Below are 16,798 nucleotides of genomic sequence, written 5' to 3'. Positions count from 1 at the left end.
GTTCGAACCTAGATTGGGGAGCACACCCAACTAGACAAGAACCACTAGACCACTTGCAGTGGTTCACTAGTCTTTTAGTTTTTACTGAAAATTAGAGCCCATCTGAACAAAGCAATATTTGTCATTAGCCTATCACTTTCATTGTAATTGTTCCTTATTTGGTTTTCAGAACTACAAACTTTGTCATGATCATTAATTACATGATTAAAGGCTAACATCAGCATTACAATTAGGACAAGTTTTGTTAATTGCATGAAAATGAAGATTTTCCTTCCTCAGAGAGAGAGAGAGAGAGAGAGTGAGAGAGGTGTTTGCTAGTTAGCAGTTAGCACACCACAGTCATGAGTGACAAATCAATGTTTAGGATACCAATTTTGATCCACGGGACCAATTATTCTTTCGGAATACGTTAGTATGGCATCTACATATTTTCTTAATAATATCGTATAAAATAATTCAAATATTAAAAAACGTCTAATCAAAATCAGAATTACAATCTATAATATAATTATTTTGTTGATTTAACTTTTAATGTGAAGTCGTATTTTCATTATTTATTTTCTTACCTCATAACTTGTAATTGATTAGTATAAGCTCCGCTATAGATTCGAAATCACTCGGTAATGATCATTAAACTCGCTCGCAGGGTCTGTGTTCAAACTCTTCTCTTAATCTCTCTGATCCCTTCCTCGAGAAAAAGGAAGGAGAAAAGCAAAAGGTGCAACGGACAACTCCTCTGAGTCCCCCTCTGTGCAATTCCATCACTACGAGCAATCTCCTTGGGATCACCTAAAAATTCTCCACCACTTTCTCTTTTTTACACACACACAATGACACATAGACACAAACCACCATTACCACCACCACTTTTCTTTTCCTAAAGCTGCCTTGTCACCCCCTCCTCCCAAAACTACCCATCGAAAGACCGCGCCTCCATACAATTTCCGAGGTCAGTTTCGTACTCTCACCCGCCAAAGCTGCCGCAGGTGTCAGAGCACGAGTGGTGGTGATGTCGTTGCTAGGCCGTAGAGGGGCAGGTGATGAGTTGGCGGTGGCGACAGCGGATATTTATTGGGATCTGTGACACCTTGCGCACACGTGTGAATGCGCGACAGCTGCTGGGCCACGGTGGCCCTTCCCGTCACGTGCGGTGGCAAAAGAAAGCCTTTAACTAAATAAAGTGACTTGCTGCCAAATCCTCAATCCAAAATCCAAAATCCAAAATCCAGTTTTGTGGCCTGGTGTGTATCTGCAGCACGCTTGGGTTCCAGTGTTGTTGTGGGAGTGTCCAACCCTACTGAGCTCACATTCGTTTCTGCCTTTTTTCCTGTTGCTTTTTCTTTTGGGCTAATTATCTTCCTTTTTATTTATATTTTATGCTCCTTTAATGATAACAGTATGTCATGATATGAGTGTTGAACGCATTTTAAGTGTTACGAATAATTTTAATGAATGCATGCTCGACACGGGAGATGATATGAGTGTTAAATGTATCTTCTACTCTTTATTTACTTTTGATTAAATTTTTATCTTCAAAATGTAAAGTGTTTATCACATGTTGAACAATACGGTATAAAGATCACAATCAGTGTCGAAAGCTCAATTGAAGTATTGAGCATCTCTACAAGTACAATATCTATTATTTGGGAATTTACTATCCTTACTTGTACTTTTGCATGGATCAACCATAGAGAAATTCAAAGCATATAGGCCATGCTCTTGAATTTTTGTTTTTGAACTTCTAATTTTATTCCCCATGCCACTCACCACCGCCCGTTGACATGAGCTAGCTCTCGGGAAAGATTAACCTGTTATCCCTAGAGTAACTTTTATTCATTGAACCACGGCCCTTCCATTCGGCACAGTCTACTCCGAATCTCAATCAGCATCACTCAACCTACGACATAAATTGTGTTTGGGCATGCAATACAATCTATCAAATGAACTCTTGAATCATTTTAATTAAAAGCTTAAACTAAGACAATCGTAATATCAAAAAAAAAAAAAAGTACGTGCACTTACCTTTTGCTTGTCAATTGTAAGAGGAGTGGAGATCGAATGAGATAAATTTTATGATAAACGGAGAAAGATGCGGTGGATGAGAAGATAGAACTATATATGCGTGAGGGAATGCCCCTCTGCTAAGAAGAAGCAATAACCTTTGGAAACAATTTAATTAACAAAGATGATTTTGTATATCCTATGCTCAACTTAATTATCCACCAGCACCATCTTATGCACATCCATTAGAGTTCTTAATTTGATCATTAAGGTGTGTGATAGGGTTTCACTACATATTTTCTGCATTACATAAGCACCACTCAATTATTTTCTTGCAGGCCACAAAGCCTAAGAAATGTAATGGACAGAAATGATCGTAAGTGAGATTATACAATTAGAAATATTCATTCAGAAACTAACAAACTTGTAGACCACCAACAAGTTCTATGAGCTATCCATTTGTTTGTTTCCCCTCTGAAAGGATAGTACCATCCAAATTAGAGCCTGTAATGTCGAAGCATTATAACAAATCACTTATATAGTGATATATATGATCTCTTGGGACACACTGTTTCATACAGCACAGATTAGTCCAATTTACGTGACCCATCGTGCACCCTTGAACATCGACATGCCCACAAGCCAGTGATCAAGTCGTTTGTGGTTTTTCCTTCGAACCGTAAACCCAGAATCTGTAAGAGCCACATATGAACTTACCGATCTCAGTCTTGGTCATTAATATTAATTTGTATTGTCAATTATGCATGGATGGCAGTGACTTGTGCATGGTTGGTAGGTTGCATGTGCCTGCGTAGCCCTAGCCTAGCGCTTCATGATGGCAACAAGTCGTTTTTATTAGAGGATCGATGGGTCATGGGTGCTGCCAATAATAGTCAAATTCCATTGTATGGTACAGTTTTAGTGTTTAGTTGGAAAAACGACAATAATAGTTGATTTAGTATGTAGATCCATAAATGCACAATTGAGAACTAACCGAGTGATTGGCTGGTGGAGTTGCATTCGAGATCGTCTTTCCCTTCATAGTACGTTCTTATAAGATATTTGAAGATATTATGGAGTGATAGTTAAGAAAATAACAAAGAACATTAATTACTCAATCCTGAAGTTAAAGATGGACATAATCAAACGATTTACACATAAATACATCACTAAGCATGAAATGTGACTAAAATGAAACTTGAACGATCTAAATACAATAAAGATTGAGCACCGAGATAAGACAACCGGTTGAGCACCAAGCTGTAGAGGGTGGGTTGAGGGTTTAGGGTTTAGGGTTTACTAGGGTTCTCTCCTGCGAGTTACTAATTAAGTTTTCACAAAATTAGAGTTTTATTGTCGTTCAAATTAGTCAGTTTTATCTTTTTTGTCGTTAATATTTCTTACATGTTTCTCTTTCTACGATTTCTAAGATGAATATATATTTTTATTGAATAGAAGAAATTTAAAAAAAATTATAAAAACAAACTACTCAACTGATTCCAAAGTTATCAAAATTGAATAATAACATCATCTTCAATAGTACGTCAAACAATGAATACAAATTGTCTCTGAACTTTCAGCTCGATCGAAATCAAGAAAACTATCCACCACAAAATGTTCTCTTTGAACATGATCGAATTGAATGGGTAGAAAAGGAGAAACTAGTCGTTGGTGTAAATTAGATGGCAAATATGGGAATCTCAAATGCAACGTTTACTTGGTATGATAATCCTCCTAGTGAGCTCCACAGGTTTCTACAAGCTGATTATTTGGGTTTTCCGAATTATCATTTTTTATAGTGGAAGGGTTGCCCTATTTTTATGGATGGAAAAAACAGAAAAGATAATAAGAAGTGTCTCTTTCTTTTGTCTTTTAGTATTATGTTTGTTTTGGAAGCGATCTTGGCCTAGTCCCCTGCTTCTCAATGATTTTTTTTATCTTCTGTACTTTGCAATTTTGTTTTCTCTCTTGGCAAGGTTTGGTCTAGCCTCCCTTGCTATGTAACTTTTTTTTACTTGATTTGTAATAAATTTGGGTAAGAGCGTTGAGTTAGCTCTTACACCGCTTCCTGAAAGAAAGAAAGAAAAAAAAAAAAAAAAAGTAAGTTAGGTAAGGGAGTAAATCAATGATAATTAGGGTTCATGTTCATCATATACAACCTTGGTCAACGGATGCATGGATGGTTTATTAGGTGGTCTCATCACCCACCATCATTTCTAAAGGCATCATTGTTGTTCGTCCACATTTATACATCTATACTAATCAACTGATATGACACACAAAACCTAGCTAACAAAACCAACTAAGTGATCGATCACATTCCCAATAATAAGTAATATTTTCAATGTAGCCAATTGAGCCTATAACACTTTTGGCCATAGGGTAGCCTTTTCTTTTCCTATAGTCCAAGCTAAGCTAGCCAGCTTTTAAATCATGTCCTTAAACTCATTTTATTGAAGAATAATCTAGCTTATGATAGTTTAATTAGCAGATCAAACTGTTATGATTTAGTGGTCCTCTCGAGTCTCTTAGATGGACTTGTTTCTTAGACAACTTTAGAAACATAAAAGGTTAATATCTTAATTGTTGTTTATGTCTTTCCAAAAATTCTCAGCACCCAAAATTCTCACGTCTTCCAAAAGTTTTCCCATGTGAATTTGGATATTGAATTTCAAATAAGATTGTGCCTCCCTATAAAGTTGTGTCCCTTGCTCTCTGAACTTTTTTCTCAAACCTCCTTATGTTCCGAGTCATGAAGTAGCAGGAGATATTTTTCTCAGGAGGAGGCTGGAATGCGCAGGCTGTAGGTTACAGCCACTGACAAGGGAATAGGTGGTGCAAGCATATCCACATATTTGGTATAAGTTGGGGTAATCGGTAATTGCCCACTGACGGACGTTATGAGCTAAAAATTACGGGCGTTGCAGTAAAAAAATCGATGGGTTTGTAGGCATTCACAGATCGAGGGGGACACTGATCCTCTCCTTATCTTTTAATTCCTCATATTGCCTCATGTTCTACTGTTCTAGTGTTCTGCTCATGTGATTCACTTTTTGTCTTCGTTCTTTTCTATACCAAATCCAGCGTTTTTGGTTCCCAGATCAGCTTCTCCTTTCTTCCCCTTCTCTAGTTCTCTTCTCTCAACTTTTCTTCTTCTTTGGCTTCTCTTTCTTCTCCTTGTATTAGGTCATTTCTATAACATCATTCGTCTGCATAACTAGTTTGGGTTTGGTTTTGATTTAGATGGCCGGAGGTTAAAGAAGAGATATAAATCCAACCCATCCCTGATAAAATTGCAGAGGATCCAAAACCAAAGAAACAATATCTCATGTCATTTCAATCTCCGACGTCATACAATTCAATTTGGATGTGATTATATCTTACACATCTCATATTTGATCCATCATTTTCACTATAATTGGAACAAACTAGTAGAAAGAAGATGGAGATGAGATTGAGTTAATTCATTTGTTGTTCTAAATTGATTCCAAGGTATCAGATTGATTTGATTCATATAAATTAGCAAAGGGCGAGAATGATTTACACCCACGATCAATTTGTCCTCATAATTCTGGTATAGAAATCACCTACCTATGGGTTCTCAGAATTAATCAAGCAATTAAGGTCGTTGCAGAGCTGTTCTGCAGGCTTATATATATCCAAGTTTTGTTATACCCAAATTCCATTTCAGCAAAATTGATGATTGTGTGAGCAAATCCAACACCCAAAGGTAGGTGACAGATTTCTTTACAACCTGTTATCTATGAGTAAATGGGATAAATTTCGTAACCATTTATACTTGCACACACTCCACTCATACAAACCTCGTTTCTGGGTTTGACTACCAAGGATCACTTCTACCTAGTAATCTCACATCTAATAAAACTTGAAATTGGGATGAGATAATTCGTCAGATTTCCGCAAAATCGCTATTCCAGCATAATTTTGTGAGATTTGAAAGTTTCCTCATCGCCTTCTTGATCTTCGACTACACCATCGTTCAAACTGATCTTCACGAACACCTTGTCGATACATATTTGATCGACCACTTTCCTTCACTCTCCCTGCTGTGTTGATCAACAGGGGCTTCATTTGATAGAAAATGAATGGAGGGACGTGGTGGGCTGGTGGTTTCTCAAATGCTATATTGTCGTCTTATGAGACATTTTTTACCTTAACGGCCACGATTTTAATCCCTAACGACCGTCGATTTCGAAATTACCAATTACCCCTACTTTGAGGAATTGTGTGCCTCCCCTCGCGCCACGTCAGCCCTTGTCAGCGGCTGTAACTTTCCAGACTTCTCCTTTTTCTCAAGTCTAAGAACGTTTCTAAACCACAAAACAACTGTTAAAGCAGCTTCTGTCTTTTTGACATTTTGCATTTTGATTTGAGGCACTTGCCGCAATTCTAAGCGCCAATCATGGAGACCAAGCCAATTACAAACTTGTATAAAACCGGCACATGCAACGAAACGAAGAACATTTCGAAGCCCTATGTATATACTTGTGTTTCTCATGACATATACTGCAAGCTTGTTTTAAAAGCGATCGGGCCATAATTTCATTCGATTAATTAATCTCTTATAACTATACATGTTTGGGAGGTACTGAAGTACGGAGCATATAAGCTAGTCTCTTTGATTAACTATATAAATTAGCTAGGTTTGCCTAAAAAAAAAAAAAAAAAGACACTAGCTAGGTAACCGTAGGTTTGCTGGTTAGAAAATATTAATGTTGCCGAGAGATTCTTAGGTAGGGCTTCCCTACCACAAAGTCAATTAGGATCTTACAGAGGGGGTGTTTTGGGTATATTGCTTCATTAAATGAAGGATAATTTTGGAATGTACAAAGTTTTTGATTGGCTTGCCCTAAAGCCACATGGTAGGGAAGCCCTTATCTAAGAATTTCTCTAATGTTGCCTCATCAATTGTACGTATTTCAAAAGATATTTTTCTACCCTCTAATGTGCGGAGTTTTAGTATTATGTTTCCCTATTATATATTCTTCATCACATATAATAAATGCTTGAATGCGTAATTAGTATGCTTTCAATTTTAAAGTGATAGTAAAGAATTTAGATTTTTCCTTTTGCTATAGAGAAATTTTAAATACACCCCCTCAATTACTTAATGCACATCCCTGATATTTTTTTGTCTCATGTTTTCATCAAACTTCAATCTATGCGCCTCCTCATTAAATAAATAAATGAGAAAAACTTTATAAAAAATAGGTCAACTATGTATCATAAATTTTTCTTTAATGCATTCTTTTTTGTTTTATTGTGGAATTAATTTTGGCACATATCAATATGGCAATTACTAATTACCCATCTTTCTCACATAAATTAGGTTGATATATCACTAGAAAATTGAATAACTTAACTTTCTTACCTTTGAAAAACTTGATGTCTCTAAGATTTTAAAATATTCAATATATGTTAATATCTTCGTGATCGATATAGTCATGGTCAATATTAAAGTCGCTAAAGAATGAGCCATGGTGGTTGTTTGCAAATAAAGTGATTGATCATGATGTATTCATGTATCTAAGGTATATTTGATGTTTTTATAACTTCTTTCAATATGTTTCAACTAATTTGGTTTTTTTTTTTTTTTGAGACATCCAACCAATTTGGTTACTTGCTAATTCTGCATGTTGACTACAATTATTATATCTGTCATTGACATTCACGTATGATCTTGAAGAGACGTCGATTGTATTATGAAGATGAGGAGAACATTTAACCTATAAGAAATTATTTAATTAATATTTTGATATATAAAGCATTTAATTCTTATTTATTTGTGTGGACTCTTTGTTTTTTTATATTTATTTATTAATGAGGAGGGGTATAGATGGAAGTTTGATGACAAAAAAATATAGGAGGTGTGCATTAAGTAATTGGGGATGTGTATATAAAACTTCTCTTTGCTATATATACTCTAGTAGTATATATGCATATATGTATATAATTTCTCTTGTATAACTCAATGTAGTAGTGTATATGCATATATATGTACATATTTTCTCTTGTATAACTCAAGGACGCATGAGAAAAATGTACATAGTAAGCCTGAATTTTAAAGGCCAAAGTTGTTCCAGCATATATAAGTCAAAAAAAAAATTAGTAGATCATCATTATTCAATTCTTACAAAATATACTGATTTTGTCGACACAGTTCAAAGAACCAAATTGTTGCTAACATAACTGATGTTTTTTGGCAGAGCTAATTCCTCAAAAAAAAAAAAAAAAAGGTAAAAGAAAAAAGAAAAACCTAGACGATTGACGCATCCTTTATTGAATAGTATCGAGTGGATGCAGGAGGAGAAGGATTGCACTTGTACTGTAGAGAAAGGAGTGGAAAAGCAAAAGCTGAAAGAATACCACCAAATAGATATGTACGAAGAATGAGATTGAATTAGCTATACGTATGTTAGTTTGAAAATGAAGCTTACGAGCGCGCAACACGCCTTTATATGAAGTGAAGATACTTGAATAATATCTGTGAAATGCTTTTTGAGCCATCTGAACCCTCATTAGCTTAGCAACCAACCAAATTTGACATCTCTATTCGAATCAAAGATCAGATCCTTTTGTCCACAGCTTTGGAGACCATGCATACATCTCCTGCTTTAGCTTTCCCCTAAGCTCATCATTGATCACCTCATTTTACCGCCTCTAAATCCCAGTCCGCCAATCAAAATCACACTCCGGTCGGTAACTTTAATCACAATTTTCACCAAAATTTAAGTTTAATTTCCATAAACAAATGTATAAGGATACATAAAGGGTTTGAAAGATCTAGCTTTTTGACTGTTAACGATCTTTGCATATATATATATGATTATACTGCATTAGGATTTTCAGTGTCATCTTCAAGCAAGGCAAAGGTCCCACATTCATATTGTGATGAGAGTATGAAGAAAATCTGCCCTTGCTTTTATTTTCTATTGATTTCTTTTCAAGTACCTCATCTTCTTCTCTTTATCTTTTCCTGTTTTGTGTGTGAATAGATCTTCCATATTTTGCCACTATTTCACTATACTCTGCATTCTATAAACTCCAATCATTCACCCTGAACAACTGTAAACAGTTGATTTTTCATGAAATTAAAATTTGTTATTAATCTTGTTATTGATCAAGAGAGAGATTATTCAAATATGAAACTCGAGTATAAATTAGGCAAATATTGTTAATTATTAAGAGCAACTCCAACAGTTATAGGATTTTTGTATTATAGAGAAGCAAAAGTCAAAGCTTTAATATCTTTTTCTTCTCCAACTCCAACAGATTCTCTATTTTACAACAATCTCTAAAATCGTCATGGAGATTTTAGAGATTGCTGTAAATTTAGGGAATTTGGTTTTCTCTTTCCTCACTATCCCTAAAATGGGGATAGTTATAGGGAATCTGTTGAAGCAAAAGAGACTCATTTTTCCCTAAAATAGAGTAAAATCAAAATATAGGGAAGTTGTTGGAGTTGCTCTAAAAATAACTGGTTAATCTTCTTAGTTACTCAAAGAAATGAATGAAGCAAGAGAAAGTTAAAGATCAAGAATAGAGAATAATTAGCACTACAAGAAAGAGAAACTAATATTATTAATTTTCTGATGTAAACCCCCAAAGCACATTTACTTCAAAAAGCTAATAAAATTTTCACCGACTTCCCTCTGTTTTTTTTCTTCTGAAATTACAAAATCAAACCATTAGCAATGGCTCGATTTCTGTCGAGATACGTAGTTTCATACACCGGTAATTCTTCACGGTACCTTTCTTCAACTCCAACAGTGTCCAACTCGAACAGATCAGAACTCGCATAGCTCGCTGCATCATCGTCCTCATCCTCATCCATTTCCTCATCATGAGTCTTCTTCTGGTAGTTCTTCATCAAGTAGCTTCTGGCTACTTCCTCAACTTGGCGACGATGATCATCTTCATCCATAACAAAACAGTCAAGTGCAGAACTCCTCTTCATCTCTTCAAGAGTTTTGTGCCCGCACGGCCGGCAATCCTCGTCCACGATCACACTCACCGGATAAAACCTCACTGACCTTTTCGCACTGTCACCACCGCCATTGCTGAGTTCACCTCTAGAAACAGAAGTTTTGCGCAAACAGGACCTTGAAAACGAAGAAGCAGAAGAACAGTTCGACCCGTTTGTCGATTTCGAGTTCCTGTCGGAACCCAAGTCGTCGATGTTAATCTTGTGCTTCTTTCCGTTTCCGCTGTTGAAAATGGAATTGAGAAAACTGGCGAGTTTTCCACCCGGTGAGATTGGCTGCTTCACTTTCTTCAAGTCGCCGTAAATCTTCAACGCCTTGGATTTCGTCTTCACGAACCCGTTTTCTTGCTTCGGCTTCTGATGGGTTTCAGGTCGGGTCGATGAGAGGCTGGTCCGGATGGGTTTGGGCCTCGGCATGCTGTAGCATGAAGATGAGGACCTCGATCTCGACCCGTACATGGAGTCTGACTCCGACGAAGAAAACCCACCTCCGCAACTCGAATCCGAAGAGCTGGAGCTCGAATTCAAGAACCTCCTGTCGAAATCCGCCATTGAATTTCTTCGAACCACGACTTTGTCAGCCACCGCAGCTTTCTTCTCCATCCATTTCTCTATCAAGCAGGCTCGCCGGAGACTCATGATCTCCTCCTCTGCTTTGACGCCATTAGAAGAAACAGTACCGCTCTGTTTCTTCCTCATGGATTCCTTGTAAAATATGAGCTCTCCTTCTCTCCGAGTTCCAATCTGTTCGCCTTCGTCGATTGAGCGGTAAATAGAGTCCAGCAGAGACGAAGAGAAAGAAGGGTTTTCTCTACGGTGTTTACTGTGTCGAGCTTCTCGTTGTGATTTGTGATCCCACCTCTCCATATCTATTTATAGAAACTGAAAGCAGAGCAAAGTACAGGAATGGGAAACAGAGTGTTGGGTTTAACAATGATGTTCAATTATGAAGCTCGCTCGGTTTTGTCTGCTAGAGATGGTAAAGACTAAAGAGAAGTGAAACAGAGACGTCAGAGACGACAGAGGAGGTTGATACTCAATAATGAAACACTCTCTGCTTTGAGCTCATCACTGTGTCTAGTAGTAGCTGTGAGAGGTTAAAAGAAGAAAGAAACAAAGCAGGCATGGGGGTTTGGATGGGTTCTTTGATGCCTTAAAAGAAAGAGAGAGAGAGAGAGAGAGAGAGAGTGAGTGAGTGAGCCTGTGTAATGAAAACCAGAGACCACGCCTGCTTAAGCAGAGAGGAAGACAGAGCAAAGCGGGATGATTGAGAGAGAATGTGTGAGTCTCTTTTTTCACACGCTCTTATAAGGGATGGGAGTTAGCGCGTGCATGCAATTTCCAAGCTGGAACGGGCTCCAGCTACAAAATAATGACGTGTCACGATTTTATTTTACAATTTTTGGTACCAGATTTTTATTTTATTTTATGAGGAAACAATAATAATGCAACTTGGAGCTGGAAATTCATTATAAAACGGAAGGAAAAAAAAATGTACCGGTAACTATACATGTACAGAAAGAATTCGTTAAGATCTACACTTAACATCTTCATAGAGCACTTTGTCAAAAATATTTAAGACTATTCGATTCACATCGCATAGTAAGGTGGTTACTGTGAGCTACTTTTTCTCTACATTGTTACTTACCAAAATCAGTATAGTAACCTAAGTGTTGAAAGTTCCTTGGCCAGTCACATCAACCCTTCTTATCATTAATTCCCTAATCTTGATCCACAGGTATCCAGCAAATTCAGCAATTAACTTATCTCACACATCATCAACTCTTTTTCGATTAGTATCATCATCTGTGTTATTAGTGGATTTTGCTCGTAGCCTATATATCTTAGAAGAAAAGACAAGTTCGTAGCCTATATATCTTAGAAGAAAAGACAAGTTATTATAAACTATTACATAGTCAAAAAAAAAAATTAGACTAATAAAGTGTTATAACAAGAAAGTCTTATGTGAGTGTTGTATCAAGTGACTTGCATGCCCGATTGACGTTATGTATAATTTAATAGATTCTCATTGTAAAAATGGAAACATTTTATATTATTCGTTATGTATAATTTAGTATTGCCCCCCCCCCCTCTCTCTCTCTCTCTCTCTCTCTCTCTCTAGCCGGACGGCTAGATGCCGATCGACAAGACCTTCTTCTCCGAGACCGGCGCCGGCAAGCACATCTCAGGCGCAATCTTCGTCGACCTCGAGCCCACCATCCCAGTCGCTGCTACTCGCGCTAGTATCGGCCAACAAACCCTCGTTCTGGAAGCTCCCGGAGACGTTGGTCCCGATGTGAGAATTCGGGTCGGATAGGAACCCGTCGAGCGAGTTTAGGGTTTAGGGTCGGATAGGAACCCGTCGAGCGCGTCCGAAATCACAATCGGAGACAACGACGTAGATGGTGTCGTAAATGGGAGCAAGGAGTCGTCTCGGTTTCAACCTCCGAGTGCCGCTGTCACCCAAACCACCGATCCAACGATCCAAGGCCCATTGCCACAACTCAGCCCCAACACCGATCTTACTCCGATCCCAGCCCGATTCGACTCCGCTCCCCTTACACAACCACGCCCCGACCACTCCTACACCGGCCTCACACTCCGGTGGGTGCCCAGAGCAATTTCTGGGTGCCCATAGCATTTTTTTTTTTGGTATACTGTGAGCTCCGATAATGGGGAAGGAAAAAAAAGAAAAAAAAAAGTGAATCAATTGTGTCTGTAGTGTAATCATTTTGGTTTTCGGTGTTTATGCAATTCACTTTAGGGCAATAATATGATTATTGGAAGGTAATAATATGATTATTGGGAGGCAATAATATGATTATTGGGTGGCAATAATATGATTATTGGGAGGCAATAATATGATTATTGGGGGGCAATAATATGGTTACTGGGTAGTATTAGGGGGCAATAAATTCAGACGCCGGAATCAGGTCACCAGTCCGGTAGCCGGATTTCGGTCATCGGTTGCCTGATTCAGGTGACCGGTCGCCGGAGTCCGCCACAGGAGTCCCCGACCAGCCACTGGTCACCGGAGTCCGGCAAGGTCTTCGATGACTTCTCTCACTAAGTGACAAAGAAGGAGAGTGCAAAATTGTCCCAAAAATAAATAAATAAATACTTAATTGGGTATTAGGGAAATAATCTCTTAAAGTGTTTGGGTAAGTGGGCAATCTCTTAGAGTGTTTGGGTAAGTGGACAATTTTTAAGCTAAAATTGGGTAAATGATCATTTCCCCTAAAATAAATTATCTCTTATAGCCTATTAATGTATGATCTTTTTATGTCACTAGAGCTATACAATTTTCAATCTCCAAGTATAGCATTACTTTTTCACATCTCTATATATTATTTGAAGTCTAAGCTTCTATCGAAATAGTGAAAATAACATTTTGCATTAGGACAGAATGCTTTGGCAGAAATACGCTTCATAAATTAAGCACTTTCATCCAAACGCTTTAACATATTTTACTACCACCGATGTGAGTATTATTGGTTATATTTTGAAGTTTTTGAATAATAGAGTGCAAAAATTTATCCTATACTATGGAGAGCACAATTAACTTTTTATTTAACTATTCAATGGATTCTCATAATTTTTGCCATTATTGATTGGGATTGGCTGCTTCTTAATCCTTCTTCTTCTGTGCCCTACGTACACACAGTTTGCTTAGATGCTCAATTAGACTTGAGGTGACCTAAGATCCTTACTTTTAATCCAAAAAGAAAACAAAGGGCACACATTAATCATAAATTAATGTCCAGTGTAGGACATAAATACAAGACGTTGATCCTAATAGTAGAGCCTTTTACTGATTAATTAGGTCTTTCTATCATTACCTTTTATTTACCAACTGATATAGGCTTTTTCATTTCTTATCTGTAGGGGGATCTTTAATTATTGTTTAGAATGACATTCTAACTGTTAAGGATCTGACTTTACCAAGCTAAGATCTCATTCATATCACTAAATGAATATTGTATATAAGCTCATAATTTAAGAAAAACTAAAGCTGGAACTTGTAATTTCTAACTTTGGAAGGTGGAATTTGGCGTGGAACAGTAGGTATGATTAAACAGTATTATTGCCCTAAGCCCGAGCTGCAGTAGGAGATCTCGGTTCTTCAGTCAACCAATGCGGCTAGCTCGATCGATCTGAGTATAAATTACATAAACTTCTGACTGGTTATGACTTCTATATCACACCAACCACATCAAAAGGACCAAAGTTGTTTAAATTGATTGCTGCCGTTGACAAATTTTCCACACTTTTTATAAGCCAAAAAATCACTATAGTTGCTTCTCATTTTGTCTCCTTTTATTGCAAACTGCCCATTGTGTTGATTTTTTTTTTCATTGATAATATATCATCGATATTAGGGAGGAAAATTCAAACAAGGGATCTAGGGGTGTATTCTTAATTAGGATTTAGGGTTTAGGACATGATTTTAAAGAGCATTGTTTCATTATTCTATGTTCGATTTTAACAGAAAATGGACTGAATATTCAATTGGCCGACAATGGAATTCTATATATCCCAATTTGAGAAAAATATTTGGTTGCAATGTTTGTCCCATTCATGATAGGGGCACACGTATAATTAGCAATGCAGGTTTAGTAATTACGCTTGCATGTACCATTAGGGGGATAACCATTTTATTATACAGACAAATACTAGGGCAATTTCAACCAGATAGGTTTTAGATCACGTTAAGCATTTCTTACCTTGGAAATAGTTTAAGGCAGTTGTGTCCTTAGGCCTCGTTTGGTTTGTGGAAAGAAAAGTAATTCCTTTATCTTTTCCATAGAAAGGGAAATAAAATTTCTCAATAACTTTCTATTCTGATGTTTGGTAATATAAGGAAAGTTATTCAGAAAGACGGAAAGTTGTTAAAAAGTTTGTAATTAATGTAATAAAATAATGTGTTGTGAATAATAAATGCAATGAAAGAATGGGGGAAATGATTCATATGAAAGGAACCAGTTTTCCCCTCTATTTTCCTTTGCTTCATAAAAGTATTTCATTTCCTTTTACACCCCAAATGCAAGAAAGGAACAACTTTCTTTTCCCGGTACTTAATTTATGCGAATCAAACGAGACATTAGAGTTGCTTGAGCGAAATTTTTTTTTTTTTAAATAAGAAAATGACTACAACAAACTATAGAGAAACACTTCTAGGATAATCAACACTTGCTTGAGCGAATTCTTTGTCCCTTTCAATAACTGGTTTTTTTGTTTTTTTGTTTTTTTTAGAGAGAGAGAGCACGTTCTTAGTTGGTAGTGCTTATTTGCACAATGATTGCACTCGTGGCTCCTAAACTTTTTGGGAGAAAGTTGTGAGCTAGAGATAGAGATCTAAGACCCCAAAACGAATAACAAGCTAGCGAGTTACATGTGATTTGATTAATCTATCAATGGATTAGGACACTAGAGAATGTGTATTATAAAGAGAAAAGTAAGATTATTTAAGATTAAGCTTCCCAAAAGCAAAGTTCGTGTGCCGTTGCTCTCCTTCCCTTCCCTTTCCTCACATGTGTTCTTAATTCTATGTATGATGTATAATTTTAATTAATTGATAAACCCTACTACTTTGCCCAAATTAAACATGCTAGCAATGTAGCCATGAAACTACATGCTACACGTGTTCCCTTTTGCAAGTATTCCATGCCAAAAGTTGAACTAAATTAATCAAATACTGTGGGCCGGGTTAGAACTCGAGTTTGAACATAAACATGAACAAAAAGAAAACAGAAGCTAGGTAGGTATAAATTGAATATCTTCCTCCATCTCAACTGGTGTTGAAACCCTAAACGTACGTACATTGGAATCAATCAGTATTTCATAACAACATATATATATATATATATATATATATATATATATAGGATTTTTCTCAGGTAAGGATGTCCTTAGTTTTTCTTATGGAACGGATTTACTGTTTTCACCCACTTTCCGATCACATTTTCACATCTTAACCGTTCAGTTTTTAGGTCCTAATGTATGGATCACCTCTGCAAAATTTTAGCCAATTTGGTGATCGTTAAGGCGTCCAAAACTGCAATTTACACGAACGAACCGAATCTGTCGAACCGGAACCGTTCGTTTACATTGTTGTAATTTGCAGTTTTGGATGCCTTAATGATCACCAATTTGGCTGAAATTTTGCAGAGGTGATCTATACATTAGGGCCTAAAAACTGAACGGTTAAGATGTGAAAATTTGATCGGAAAGTGGGTGAAAACCGGAAATTCGTACCTAAGAAAAACTAAGGACATCCTTAGTGTAGCTGGACTGTATATATATATATATATATATATATATAGAGAGAGAGAGAGAGAGAGAGAGAGAGGATTACCATTACAAATATTGTGTGAATATTTCATGCAAAACTGTCCTGTATGGAGAAGATTACCATGCCATCAACAAAGTATTGTGAATATTTCATGCAACTGATTTTGGAGAACTTCTCATGCTGAAGATATGCCTGGCATTTCTAAACCGCCAACATGCTAACATAACATATACACCTTTCCTTTTTTTGACTTTGTCAAGGGGAATCCAAAAGCTTCCTAAACTCAAGATAAACTCATTCGGCGCATGTGAAATGCTCAAATTATGCATTGCAGTACAGTGTCTGACCACTTTGACAACTTCGGGGTTCGAACCTAGGTTGGGGAGCACACTCAACTAGGCAATAACCACTAGGTTAGATGTTTGAAAATAATATTTAAACTTGATGTCTGAATTGCATTATAAGTAGTCAATAATAGCTTCAGATTGTAGTGTTTCAAC

General features: G+C 36.8%; 1 protein-coding gene across 1 annotated transcript; it reads right to left on the bottom strand.

Moving 5' to 3' along the window:
* Positions 1–9,572: 9,572 nt before the first annotated feature.
* LOC133741207 (protein BIG GRAIN 1-like A) lies at positions 9,573–11,294 on the bottom strand. Its single transcript, XM_062169147.1, has one exon. The coding sequence runs from the start codon at positions 10,871–10,873 to the stop codon at positions 9,695–9,697; it is 1,179 nt and encodes a 392-aa protein (XP_062025131.1). The 5' UTR covers positions 10,874–11,294; the 3' UTR covers positions 9,573–9,694.
* Between the last annotated feature and the right edge of the window lie 5,504 nt (positions 11,295–16,798).

The sequence above is a fragment of the Rosa rugosa genome, chromosome 1 (genome assembly GCF_958449725.1).
Source record: "Rosa rugosa chromosome 1, drRosRugo1.1, whole genome shotgun sequence".
Lineage (NCBI taxonomy): Eukaryota > Viridiplantae > Streptophyta > Magnoliopsida > Rosales > Rosaceae > Rosa > Rosa rugosa.
This window is presented reverse-complemented; position numbering and strand designations above follow the sequence as displayed.